The sequence below is a fragment of the Mastigoproctus giganteus genome, chromosome 6 (genome assembly GCF_048544385.1).
Source record: "Mastigoproctus giganteus isolate SK-2022 chromosome 6, ASM4854438v1, whole genome shotgun sequence".
NCBI lineage: Eukaryota > Metazoa > Arthropoda > Arachnida > Uropygi > Thelyphonidae > Mastigoproctus > Mastigoproctus giganteus.
Window position 1 is genome coordinate 7,055,475 of NC_143580.1, and position 15,036 is coordinate 7,070,510.

General features: G+C 40.2%; 1 protein-coding gene across 2 annotated transcripts in view; it reads right to left on the minus strand.

Moving 5' to 3' along the window:
• Positions 1-15,036, minus strand: part of LOC150083870 (glucose transporter type 1-like) — a 433,074-nt gene that overhangs the window by 217,138 nt on the left and 200,900 nt on the right. The window contains exon 1 of one of the 2 annotated variants that reach the window (XM_090374916.1): positions 9,787-9,867. The exons of the other annotated variant lie outside the window; for it this stretch is intronic. Coding sequence (XP_090231042.1) covers positions 9,787-9,798 — 12 coding nt within the window. The 5' untranslated portion in view covers positions 9,799-9,867. Of the gene's footprint in view, positions 1-9,786; positions 9,868-15,036 lie in introns of those variants that run through there. 2 annotated transcript variants of the gene reach the window in all.

A 15,036-nucleotide genomic window follows, 5' to 3' on the forward strand; every position in this document is an offset into this window, starting at 1 on the left:
CAGTGAGGATTCTATATTGGTCAGCGAAATCCGATATCTGAAGGACAGTTGCTTTCTATAGAAGCACACACCGAGAATCTTTGAATCTGTAAATCTAAAGAAAGCAATGTCCTTCCGATATCGGAGAGCCAGCTGGATCCTCTGGGAGGTTAAAAATTAGGAGGCAAAGGGTTAGAATTAACGGGTTCTCTTCAGAATGGATTAGGGATTAGAAGGCGAGTTCCCTTGGGGATTAGTGTTGGATCTGCTCCTTTTTCTGATTATTGTAGACAATATTGATGGAGAAATACAGGACATGATGGTAGAATTGGCAAATGATTGTAAAGATTGGAAGTCAAACTTTTTTTAATGACTACTCCAACAGAAACAAGTATGATCCAATAAATGTTTTAATTCCGCAAAAAGCAAAATTATTGCTTAGAAAATAACCCCAAATAACTTATACACGTGGAGAGTTGAATTAAAAACAGTACATGAAGAGAGAGGAAATCATCTAGGCAGACCTTATGAATCAGGCAGATATGGAGTTCTCTGTGTAATGCAGACAAGTGGCAAAAGGAGCCATAGTGTTCCCTTGATGATTTATTTAACAGCATGGAAAATACTTATTATAACCAAAGGTTCCTTTTTTCTTGTATTTGGCCACGGTACTAAGACTTTCAAGAGTCTCAATCTCAATCTTCAAGAGTCATGCTTCTTCAAGTAACCCCATCTCTCAATCTGTAGATCGGTAAGAAACTAAGGAGATAATCAATACACTGCCAGCTGTCGAATGAATGAAAACAAATATTAATAAACAGAAAATTAAGAAACAATCCGCCACAAAATTGATGATGACCACTTTAAACCTTGGGTAAGGTGCGTGATAATTATGTTATTTTTATATTCACATTGCATGATTGAATGCCCACCACAATGTGTACAGCCAATTGTTTAACTCTGGCGCTGTTATATTGGCTGCCATAACGCTGTTATGATGAAGACACTAATTCCTCTGGTTGCCTTGGACTGTATCTGAGTATTAAAAGAAATATTTAGTTTTTTTCTGACCTTGATTAATAACGCAGATACCTTTTCGAAAAAAGTAAGATGGCTAACGTAGAAGTCTCGTTTAGTTGTAATACTAAAGGGAAAAAAATGGCATCCGTATGTTGACATAACCAGTTAACCGCGTTTGGTTAACTTAAAAGTGTTTGGAGTGGTTCATTCCACTGCACCCCGCGGAGATATAATTTAGTTGTCAGTTGAGGGGTGGTAATTGCCCTAGAAATAAATGGATGCTAACATTATGTTCTAAAGAAACCACACCTTCGCGACCGTGTTGCTCTACTTTACAAAGACTAGTTTCAGGCAATTAGAAGTTAAAAGTAAGGCGATAATAAGGAGTGGTCTAAAGATACCGCAATCTTACCACCTTCCTAGTAACTACTTTCATCAGCATTGCAATGCCAAAAACTACAAGTCGATTCTTTTATTGCTGAAAATATTCTGAGAAATATATTTCTGGCCACCTGCAGGAATTTCTCATTGAACAGAAAATCGCCCGAAGACTTACTGAATGAAACGCGACAGCTCCCTCTATCGGGCATTTTTCATTCCTCATTGCACGTCCAGAAGACAGCAGCTTCTATTGACAGTCACCAGAGGGAGAAGTGAGTCTAATATCTTCCGCTGACAAACCGAGCGAATCTCCTAAGCGGGCGGTCTCGCTATCAAAAGAACCACGTGATCCACTCTACGAGCCGAAATCGCCCATTTTCTACGTACACATTCCCCCCGAAGAGTTTATTTTAAAATTAAAACTCGCGCATGGCGACGCTACCGCTAAGAAAGCGAGGCCGCGCCAGACGCTATCCGAAACCAATCGATCAACGGCGAAGCTGCACAACGGCGGGATGAAATTGTGCAGCATCCCATCCCTATCGATCCCCTTCCCCCCCGTACAGACTCCCATTTTGTATTTCTCCGATTAAACACACAAATGCCGACGGCTATTAACAGTTTCCGTAATGGAGAAAGTCGCATCCAAGGTCATGCGTTACGGCAGCAACAGTCCGCCAATACCGGCGGCGCTAATAAGAGAGAGTGGAGAGGGATGGGCTAATGGAGCGTGCAGCCAAGACAGGGAGCTACAACAAAACAGCAATCGATAGCAATAAGCCACGCAGCAGTCCCGCCTCGCATACATAACGCATTCCTCTCCGCTACGATTTATTTTCATAAACACTCTCGGCCACGCGCACTCACGGCTCCTCGGCGCGAAATTTCGAACTCCAATTTTATTAGCGGGCATGAAAAACGCCTCTTCTCTCAGCCACTCCCATGCATCCTCATCACTCTTATATTTTTACTCTTTCTATTATCCTCTTTCATACAATTACAAACGAACAATGACGTCATCTTAATATTAGTAGTAGTATGTGAAGGAAGAAAGCAAGTGTATGAGCTTATGCAGCATCAGCCAAAAAAAAAAAAAAAGAAAAAATTCACCAACCATTCCCTCTAAATGTTTGTCCAGTTCCTCCTTTTCAATCACCTCCTTTTCCTCCAACACCTAACTAACAGCATAACCCCTCCTCCCTTCCTGTCCTGTCTATCTTTCTGTACACATTGTACTCCCCAAATTCCAATTCTGCATTCCTAATATTCCACTTCAAATTCATCAAATTTATTTACTATACTTCTAGCATTGGTATACATGCAAGTATACATGCACGTATTCTTATTCTTAGTTACCCTAACACATCCCATATACCCACCTGCTTCACGATGACTGCTATCAATCCCTGAAACCCCATCACCTCTCGCTGCTTATTCTAATAGAAGTAGTGCAAGAATCACCTTCACCTCTCTGCCTGCGGCTACTTTTAACCTTTTAGTCTGTGAATCCCCCCAAGCTAGCATTTTTCCGACCCATATGCCTCGATAGCATCAGCAAATATTCTTGCACCCTTTCTATTTAAGTGTATCCCATCCCTGTAGAAGCAGTCTCTCCTGTTAACAAGCACAGACCACGCTGAAAAAAATTCTACCCCTTGAGCCTTGCACATTCCCTCCAGGGCCGAATTGATTGACAAGGCCCTGAATATTCTTGTCGACATAAGAACATTCCTGTCTATTTCAAGTACATTAAAACCAAACGAACAATTGCGTCATTCCTATGTCTATTTCAAGTACATTGAAACCAAACGAATAATAAAGTAAATATTTTAATATTAGCACGTCTATTTCAATGGGTACATTAAAAGCCAAACGAACAATAACATCATCTTAACTTCGCATGTCTATTTCAACGAATACATTAAAGCCAAACGAACAATAACATCATTTTAAAAGTTCTGTCTATTTCAAACACATGAAAACCAAACGAATAGCAAGGTGGTTGTTATTATGTCTGGTGTTACTGTTGGTCGAGGAACTCTCTGATCCTACAGATGTTCAGGATTGCGACTTTCTGGAGTTCCTTGTAGGTGTTCGCTGGGAGAGCTATTGCTGGTAGGCTGTTATGTAGGGTCTTTGGCACCATACCTATGGTTGACACGGTGATCCGAATGGTTATTACTTGTTGCATATGCCAAATCTCTTTGATCTCCTGTCTTAGGTTCGAGTACTTCTTTATTTTTTCCTCGTGGGTTTTCTGCAGGTTACCAGGGTTGGGTACAGCTTGTCAATCAGATAGGTAGCTTTTTCCTTCTTGTCCACAAGGGTTATGTCCGGTCTGTTGTGCGGGGTTGTCTTATCGGTTATTATGGCGCGGTCCCAGCACAGCTTGTGGGTTGGGGTCTCTGGTACTGCCTGGGGTTCGTACTTTAGTACGGTACACTTTCTTCGATCAACTGGTATTTCCTTGCTAGCATCTGATGTATTATCCTGGTTACCTGGTCGTGTCTATGAGTGTACTCAGTCTGGGTGATCACCTTGTGTCATCGGACACTCCGGGCTCCTTGGCGATGTATTTTCTATAATTCCTGGTGTTGATTACCTGGTCTTGGATGGCGAGCATGAATCTTTCAGTCTCGGGGAAGAGCGTCCCGTTTGAGAGCCATGCATTGGAAGCAATTTTTGTCTATGTGATCTTGCTGGAACTCATTGTAGTGTCTGCCATGGAGTGTCTTCTCTGCCCATTTTTCTAGCTTCGTTTGTGCCTCCTGGTTGTGAGGTGACTCCTCGCTTAGGTTGAGTGGCGTATACCGCTTTTCTATCTTCCTTATGGCCTGATGGAGTGCTGCTGTGTGTTTCTGGAAGTAATCCTTCAGGTTATCAATCACTGTTTTCTGTTGCTCAATGAGGTCTATCAGGCCCCTTCCTCCTTCTTCAGTTTTATTTGTTTGTTAAGATTTCAATGTTGTCCGGGGTTTCCAATGTACATTGAATGAGAAAGTTCCTGCAGATGGCCCAGAAATTTTACTCCTACATTACTGAGCTTACAGCAGTTACTCGTGTATATTTATTTATTTGTAGTAAAATCATTATACTAAATTAAATTAATTAAATAATCACGCTAATTGTTTTAATTTTTCTATAATATCCAAGCAGATGATGAAGGAACTTACCAGAGAATTTGCATATTGACAACTCCTATTCAAATTACTTAACACGCTATTACTATGGAAACTAAAAATATGCGACCTTAATGTATATTTGAAATTATTTAACCAGCTGTTACCATAGCAACTTGAAATATACGACCCCCATGTATCACATGACATTATCAGCGCATCCGCACATTTAACATGCTGTCACTATGGTAACTATAAATATACAACCTCAATGTATATTTGAAGTTGCCATGGTAGCATTCTGTTAAATAATTGAAACAGGAATAAAAACGAGAACTTTTTTTTATTAACCAGTTTTATTTAATGCGCTGTTGCCATGGCAACTTGAAATATATAACCCCAGTATGAGAGTATTTTCACTTTTATAATAAATCCTCGTATTACTACACTTTAACGCGCTGTTACTATGGCAAAAATAAATATATAAAGTTTCCATGGTAACACTGTGTTAAATATTTTAATAGGAATAAATAAAAAAGATTTAATAACTTATTGTTTTGTTTAATGCGCTGTTACCATAGCAACTTGAAATATATAATTCGTTGTATCACATGATAATATCAGAGCGTATGAAAACATTTACACGCTGTAGCTATGGCAACTAGAAATATACAACTTCAATGTATATTTCAAGTTGCCATGGTAACACCCTGTTAAATAATTTGAATAGTAATAAAGTAAAATATTGTTTGTTAACTAATTGTTTTATTTAATGCGCTGTTACCATAGCACTATTTCTATACTTAATGCACTGTTACCACGGTAACACTGTTTTAAATAATTTGAATAGGAATAAAAAAATATATTTTTATTAACTGTTTTATTTAACGCGCTGTTGCCATAGCAACTTGAAATGCATGATTGGATGTAGCCGAGCATCTGAAATTTAAGACGCTGTCACTATGGCAACTAGAAAAATACAACCTCAATGTATATTTCAAGTTTCCATGGTAACGCCGTGTTAAATAATTTCAATAAGTATAAAAAATATTTTATTAACTAATTGTTTTATTTAATGCGCTGTTACTTAGCTACGTGAAATATATGATTCGATGTATCAGATCAGGGGGTATTTAGCCCCCAGGGCAGAAAGATATTTTGGGGCAATTTCTTCTGTTTTTGACGCCCCTTAGAGAATGGCGCCCTGTCCTTGGGTTCTGCTAGCCCGTACCTTAAACCACGGCATCAGATGACAATATTAGAGCATCTGCACATATAATACGCTGCCACTATGGCAACTAGAAATATACAACCTCAGTATATATTTCAAGTTTGCCATGGTAACACCGTGTTATATAATTTAAATAGGAATAAAAAGTATTTTTTATTAACTAATTTTTTTTTTTAATGCGCTGTTACCATGGCAACTTGAAATATATGATTCGATGTATCGGAGAATCTGTACATTTAATAGGCAGTCACTATGGCAACTAGAACTATAAAACTTCAATGTATATTTCAAGTTGCCATGGTAACATCCTTTTAAATAATTTGAATAGGAATAAAAACAGAAAATTTTCTTTATTAACGGGTTGTTTTTATTTAACGCGCTGTTGCCATGGCAACCTGAAATATATAACCCCCCGATGTATGGAATGACGTATCAGAATATTTGCAAATTATAACAAATCCTCATATTACTGTTACTATGGCAACTAGAAATATACCACCAAGTGTACATTTCATGTTGCCACGGTAACGCCGAGTTAAATAATTTTTATATGGAATTTAAAAACTAATATTTTTATTGGCTGTTACCATGGCACTTAAAATTAATGCGCCAATGGCGATTTCGGAACATTTGCGCGTTATAATAATTCGCGTGGAAATTATTTAAAAATCCGTTACCATGGCAACTTGAAATACACAACCTCAACGTGTCAGATGACGATACAAAAGCTTTACAGTTTTGTTTTTGGCGTGTGTGTTGTTTGTGAGCAAATTATTGAAGAAGGGTGCCATATTTTACACGCCACAGATTTAAACCCGGGACACACTTATGACTAAACAATAGGGCGAACGTGAAACGCTCATATATCTGGCAGACGAACGCTGGCTGTCCTCCAAGTATGCAAGAACGAACGACGCTCAGGACACAGCTGTAGATGTGAATGAAAGTGAAGCAGATGCCGAAATCCCTTAAGAAAGAAAAACCCACTTCACTGCACCCTTATCTAGAGGCTATCTGGTGAATAACGTTTATATAACCATCAGAAGGATGTTTTTGTTGGAAGCCCATCGATCGAGAGTATGTTGTCTTTAAAATCCCCTGTCTGTTCCGCGCAGATATGTTGTAAAGCACACAGCTGGGTTCCTCTTAGCCAATCGTGTTAAGAGACTCTGGATGAGATCAATTCAATTTTAAGATACTCGAATGTCGCTCTCGCGAGCAGGCCCGGCTCTGTTAAAACCCAAATACCATACGAAAATAAATCACATCCTTTGATAATTATTAACAACACTTGCTCCAGAATCGTCTGCCAAACTTCATCAATGCGCACAATTGATCTTTTGGTCAATCAGCATGCGTCCAATAGACCCACCATCTGTTTAGTACTCATACCAAAATGACCCGATCCAACATGAGCAATAAATCAGTTAATTTCGGTCCGCACAACTTGCAAATGGGCCAGATTATGAGCACACACCTGAGGGTCCTCAATATTATACACCCATGTACAAAATTTTGTATCAGTACCAACCCCAAAATACTACAGCCAGCTGATCTAAATCCGTGTCTTCACATGATAGTCTGTGCACCAAAAAAAAATCACTCAAATAACTGGCATCTTCTGTGCGTTCTATAGGTCGGTTTGTCTGTAATTCTTACCTTTTCGAAAAAAAGTTGAATGTGGCCCGCGTTAATTGTAATTATCTCTTTTCATTACTCATTAGCGTCTTTACAAATACAGTTCTGCATCAGAAGTACAGATGGCGCTGATACCATTTAAAAAAAAAAAAATCCACATGCAGTTGAATAATTCTAAGGCAGTAAATTGATCGCAAGAGTGAATGAAGCACACACCTAAGCAAACACCCTCTCGGATTCTTTCAAAGATGCCGTCATCGTTCCAAAGCGGAAAAAAAAAAAAAAACAGGCAACGCTACCTGAAGACCAATCTGCCGTACAAGGCCCAACCATCCGGCCACCATGAGCGCGCCAACAATAGCAAGATCGATCCGCGCGCCTCCAGGGACCATACGTATCTTTTAGCAGCAACAGAACAGTGATGGGGAAAAGGACGCACGAGCAAAGAGACGCTTCGGCTGAAAGCAAATACTTGTAGCAGCCACCTAGCGATCTGGTACTCCCCCAGTGACGTCACGGCTCGCTTTAATGGGGAAACAGTGCTGGCGTTCACGGGTTAATATTTACATTTCTCATTACTAAGCCGTCACAGGACAAGGCTGGGGAGACCAACGACTGTGGCGCCACCTGTTTTATATGTAATCGAAACAATGAATCATAGACAAGTCGCACCGAAAAGCTATTGGGGTCAATTAATAAGACTCCAAGCATCAGTCCTCCTCGAAAGTGCAAGTAGGTGATCTGATAGAGGAAACTCAGTCAACAAGCTTCATTGTATTATATACTCACTTGCCAAAATATAAGAAACCTTTATAAAATATCTAGGAGGACCACCTTTTGATTCCACTAGGTGTCTGAAGGAGTCCAGCTCAGGATATTTGTTATTGTGGTTGGTAGGCTAAACTGCTATTTGCAACGTATCTCAGGTGCTCTCAGTTGAATTCATATCTAGAGATTTAGGTGGCTAGGATAGATGGAAATCTTTATGTTCCATGAGAGAGAAAGATATTGGACGTAACATGACCTTCTAATGGTTTGAGCGGACCCAGTCCGGGCCGACAGATGATACCTCTCGTACCATGACTCAACCTTCAGCCGCTTGTGTAATGGACATGAGACTGTTTGGATACATGGCTTCGTGAGGCTCATACCACACTTTTCACCCTATATTGATGCAAAAAAGTGTAAATTGAGACCTGTCAGACCATGACATGATCATTTTTCACTGTTACACAGTCCAGTCTTGGCGTTGACCATACCATCCTAGTCGAATTTTAAGTTGCAAATGGGTCTTTCTATGCCTACATTGGATTCTTCAGTCATTTTTTTTCTCGCATGGGGCGGGCATTCTACTGACGCACAATTTGCTTAAAAATTCTTTTGGAGTAGCGATTTCTGCCCCATTTCTTCTTATTAGAGCTCCATTGAAAGACCCAAATTACCATTCAACAACACCCTAACATTGAAAATTGTGGTTAGTTGAATTCGTGTCCTTGCTAACTGAAATGAATGACGTCCACATGGGCAAGCGTACATCATTCTGGTATGCAAATATGACTTTGAGCCACTCATTTCGACTGTAATGGATACCCAAAGCGTCCGAGTAATATTTATGGTCCAATGGCAAAAAGACACCACATGAGTGATTTACTTTGGTAGAGAGTGGTTTGCACGTTGGAATTGGCAAGAGTTCTCAATATCTGTTCAGACAATGTTGTACCTGGAAAAACAAAGTTCTTCAATTGGAGTTTGGAGACAAAACCGCATAAAAATATACAATGTTCACCAATATGCATTGGTGCACTTCCTCTCTACACTTACTGACCAAAAAATTAGAAACCTTTTTGCATTTTGCGTCAATTAATTAAACATAGAGTTTGCAAATCAGATAAATAAGCTTTCTGGGGCCACTTGATCGATCTGTTCATGAAAGCGTGACGTAAATCCTTTGGTATGGTCCGGGTCCGCTCATGCTGTAAAAAGGTCTTATTATCTCCAGTGGAATCATTCTATCGTATGAGACCAACTTCAACTTGCAATGCTTCATTTTTATGCAGATTGCTATGGATTCATTCAAGACTACAACACAACTGTCCACTGCACAAAAACTGTATTTGAATGGTTCCAACATTCTCAAGATTCCAACGTCTACCTCGGCCGACTAATTCTTCACCACAATACAGCAGTTGACAAATATGTTGATGGATGAATAGTCAAATTTCGTGCTAGACTCCCTCACACTAATGGGATCCATGCCATGATTCAAGCAAAAGGTGACCCAAATAGACACTGAAAGAAGAACCTTTACTTTTAAACAACTGTGTAAACTCAAAGTCTACATTAGCACAAGATGATGATGATCACTTTAAAGTTCGTTAAACAAATTACTTTAATTAGAAGTTTCCATAAAAAACTCACCAGAGGTCGCATGAGTGTAAGTTTAATTGTCGACTTAAGAATGAATGGCTGATGATCAAATCGCTGGCATGTAAGATAACACCACTGTTAACTTAAGCAGAAACTCCAGTTACCATATGGGTTAAGTTAATGGCTTTAATAGCAGTTGTTTACACGTGTTCTTTTTAACAACAGCGACATCTAGTGCATGTCTGAGAGCAGTAAGTAACGTAAGATAATTGAGAGAAGAAACAAAAATAAAAAAAAAAATAGGAGAAGGAGAAGTAGTCTCAATTTAGTGTGCAGGATAGTCTTGCTTTCAATGTACAGCTAATGATGTTTGTAGTTAGGCATAGTACAGCAGCATGTTCTTAATTACTGTGCGTTTCGGAGGCAATTTACTACCCTCCTCCGCAGTTGATGTAGAAATTATTCCGCAAAATGGCATCTTTATAATTTGAGAATGGAGGGTTGCTTGCATCATTTTCATGGAATTGTTAGAGATTATCTTAATACGAAGTATATCTACAAACAGATTTTCAAAGGGTAGTAAAGGCTGTGAACACAGGTGCTCACAGGGATTCGTGTTAGCCTCCAGTCTCCTTGGAAGTGTCTTGGTGATGGTTCAAGTGGAACAAGATAATATACAAAATTAAAGTACGAATTGGAACATAGAACAATGGAACTCCCCCATGCAGTGAGTTAGCATTAGCATTAGTAGAGGCATTTGATGCAAGAAAGCAAGCTTATGCAGCATCAGCCAAAAAAAAAAAAAAAAAAAAACCGCTTCCACTTCACCCCTCTGTTCGTTCAAAATACCTGTCCAGTTGAGCCTTAAACTTATTTAGGCTATCAACCTCCACCACAAGGTCTGTTCCACCAACCAACCACCCGCTGGCTAAAGGCAAATTTCCGCACGTCTATCCTACATCTGTCTTTCCTCAATTTGAATTTATGCCCTCTCAGGTGATTTTTCTGAGCTAGAGGAAGAATCCCATCAGCATTGAGCATGCTTAAACCATTCAAGGCTTTATACACCTCTATCAGATCACCTCGCTGGTGCCTAGTCTCCAGACACTGTAATTTGCAAAACTTAAGCCTTTCTTCGTAAGAGCACCCCTTTGTTCCATTCACTAATCTTGTTGCCCTTCTCTGTACTCGTTCCAGCAGCTCTACATCCTTCTTGAAATGAGGCCTCCAGACCTGTATACAGTACTCTAGGTGTGGCCTGACCATTGCCTTATACAATGGAATAATCACCTCCTTATCCCTGCTGGAAAAATTCCTGTATATCATTGACAATACTCCATGAGCTACTCTTGCAGCCCGTCTACACTGCTCAGAGAACTTCATATCTGCCTGCACAACCACCCCCAAGTCCCTTTCAGTCTCTACCACTGTCAGTGTAGTACCACAGAGTTGATACGTTGCTCTGGGGTTGCTGTTTCCCATGTGTAGTACTTTACATTTGTCAAATGTAAAGAGAGGTGGGCTGAGAGGTGGCAAACTTCATTTGCCACCTCTCAGCCCATCTGCTCAACCTTTCCAGATCCTGTTGCAGCAGCATAGTGTCAGTAGTGTCCTTGACAACCCTGCCAACCTTTGTATCGTCTGCAAACTTGGACATTAAGCTTGATATACCATCATCAATATCATTTATAAATACAGAAAACAATAATGGACCCAACACTGAGCCCTGAGGGACTCGACTAATAACATTAGTCCACGATGAGCAGTGTCCATTGATTACCACTCTCTGTCTTCTCCCCCTCAACCACCCCTTTATCCATAGCAGCAATTTGCCTCCAATGTCACACTGCTCCAATTTGTGTAGCAGTCTTCCATGTGCAACAGTATCAAAAGCCTTTCTAAGATCCAAGTATATAATATCAAAGTTATTCCCTGCATCCAGTTCTTTTGTGACTGCATCATAGTATCCAATCAAGTTGATCAGGCAAGACTTCCCCTTAACAAAACCATGCTGTGTCTGAGCTATAACTGAAGTCTTGTCTAAATGATCCTGCAGTGCTTCTTTAACCAGTGCCTCTATTAATTTTCCTGGAACAGAAGTTAAGCTCACAGGTCTATAATTACTTGTGTCAGCCTTTGATCCTCCTTTGTGAATTGGGGTCACATTTGCACATTTCCAGTCTATGGGTACCTCCCCTGAGTCCATGGAAGCTCTCATAATTATGGCTATGGGTTTGCTTACTTCCTTTGCTGCCTCCTTTAATATAACTGGATAAATCCCATCCACCCCGGGTGCCTTTCTTGTGTTTATCTTCAACAGTTTCTCCTCCACTTTACTCCCAGTTATTTCAAGATTCTGTAGCTTACTGCTATAGTTGAATACACCTCTGGCATTCCCCTCGCTGAATAACTCCTCATGTGTGAATGTCGATGCAAAATATTCATTTAGTTTGTTAGCTACCTGAGCAGGATCATCAACACTTGACCCATCAATATCAAGTGGACCAATCTGATTCATCCCCTTCCTTCTAGAGTTAACATAAGTAAAGAACTCTTTGCTGTTTTTCTTTGCATCCCTTGCCAAGGATTTCTCGTAATCTGCCTTCGCCTGCCTAACCTCCTTTGTAACTTGGTTGCATATCAACTTGTATCTATCATAGGCTTCTGTGTCATGTGTTAATTTGTAAGTATCCCATGCATTTTTCTTCTCTGCCATATGCCTCATTAGTTCATCTGACATCCATTTTGGCCTAAACCTTGAACAATATTTCTTAGTTGGTATGTAAAGCCTAGTAGCTTCCCAGATAAGTTCTTTGAATGCTTCCCATTTTGAATTTGCTGTTGGTCACGTCATCAGTTGGTCCCACTGTATAGAATTTAAATACTGTCTCAGTCCATCGTAGTCGCCTTTACGGAAGCAATAACCCTTCCCTTTACCCCTGATGGTAGTTACCTCTTTGAGTAAATCCCACTTCAGCACACTGTGATCACTGCCACCTAGTGGTTCATTTATCTGCAGATTCTTAATGCATGAAGAATCACTGCTGATAATCAAATCAAGAGTATTACTCCCTCTAGTTGCCTCCCGAACATGCTGATGTAGAAAACAATCATCCAATAAATCCACAAAAGCCCTGCTAGTGTGTGAGTAACCAGCCCCCAAATTCCGGTCAATATCTGGGAAATTAAAATCTCCCATTATAAGACTCTCTGATTTACTGGCCCACTCTATTTCCCTGTACAGTTCCTTATTATACTCATCAGAGTCATTAGGCCTATAGCACACTCCTACTCTCAATTTTGATCTCCCAATGCTTATGTCACACCAAACTGACTCAACACTGCACTGTCCGGCGATGTCGACTGGCTTCACTTCCTTGGTTTTTATGTGTTTCTTAACTAATAGCATAACCCCTCCCCCCTTCCTATCCTGTCTATCCTTTCTGTAGACGTTGTACTCCCCAAATTCCAGTTCTGCATCCCTTATATTTGTGTGACACCACGTCTCTGATATCCCAACAATATCTGCCTTCGATGTTTTGAGCAATACCTCAAATTCATCAAATTTATTTACTAAACTCCTAGCATTGGTGTACACGCAAGTATACCTGCACCTGTTTCTATTCTTAGCTACCCTAACACAACCCATGTGTTTACTTGTACCGCAATGGCTCCCAGCAGTCTCTGAAATACCATGCATCTTGTTTTTCAGGCTTCTGCTCATTCTAATAGAAGCAGTGCAAGAATCTCTTTCACCTCTGCCAGTGGCTACTGTCAATCTATTGGTCTTTGTCTCCCCCCAAGCTAGCAGTTTTCCGACCCACCTAACACTGCCTCGATAGCATCAGCAAATATTCTTGCACCCTTTCTATTTAAGTGTATCCCATCCCTGTAGAAGCAATCTCTCCTGTTAACAAGTACAGTCCAGGCTGAAAAAAATTCTACCCCTTGAGCCTTGCACAATCTTTCCAGGGCCGAATTGATCGACAAGGCTCTCATCATATACTCCCTCCTATCGTGTCTGGGCAGAATTGCAGACACTTTCAAATTCAACCCTAATTCTCGGCTTTTGTTCAACAGTGACCTGTACTTGTTAAGTAATTCTGCCGGTCTCCTACTCTTAATATTATTAGTGCCAACGTGTACAACTATATCACCTTTTGTGCCCTTAAAAGATGATATTCGCTCTAGAACGTCATCAACCTTTGCCCCTGGCAGACATAACCTGGTCCTGTTCCACCTATCTTTTTTACAAAGCATGTTCCCCGTTTCCCTGACAATAGAGTCACCAACAACTACTAGTTCCTTCGGGACCAGCGCATTCTGCCTTAGGCGTTGTCTCTGTGTCACGCGATGCCCAAGTGCAAGCTCTGGCGTTGATGTGGGCAGCTGAGAGCTTGATGGGCCCCTCAATTTAGTTTCTTCGAGGGCATCCACCCTGTCCTTCAAGCTCTCATACAGGCCCACAAGAACGCCGAGTTGTTGCCTGATATCGATACACTCCTTGCATCGCGCACACACAAAGACATCCCCCTAGGCAGTATCATGTCCCGTACCCGATTGCTCTGCAAACATCAAGCAAACAGTGCATTTTATAAGGCTGTGAGTCAGAGAACAACTGCCCCCCTCAGTTCTGCTGTGAGCCACAGCACTTCCATTAGCTTGAGCCTTTTGCTTTGCTGCTCTGGTCTGAGTCATGATTCTATTAATTTATTAATTAATTATGTTATGTTATTAATTATATTACGTTTGTAATCTAAGTCGTTATATGTATTTATTTAAACGTACAATTTAACTGCTAACAAAGTTCAACTAACGCTATGTAGTACGGTATATAACCTACGGTATATCTAGTACGGTATCACAATGACGGGAAAGTTACTAACGGTAGCGGTAGTTACGAACGGTAGTTACGAACCGTAGTTACGAACACATGGAAACCCTTACCGATACTTTTACAAGGCCGAGTAAAGAATAAATACACCAAATTAATCAAAAAATCACAAAATAATGTTATACTACTAAATTTAAATCAAAAGTTTTAGAAAAACAATAATTTCAAATCAATAAATAAGAAAAATCCACTTAGCGGCTTTGAACACGACCGTCACTAGTAGCCTCGATGAGTTCAATTGCACGTGCTTGCCATTTTGATCACGAAGATCAACATGATCAACAACGCTAAAACAATAGGTGGAACAGGACCAGGGTATATCATCAAAAACAAAAGTTGGCGATATATATATTGTCGAATAGTTATGATCTTTTAAGGGCAGAAAAGACTATTGTACATGCAATGCT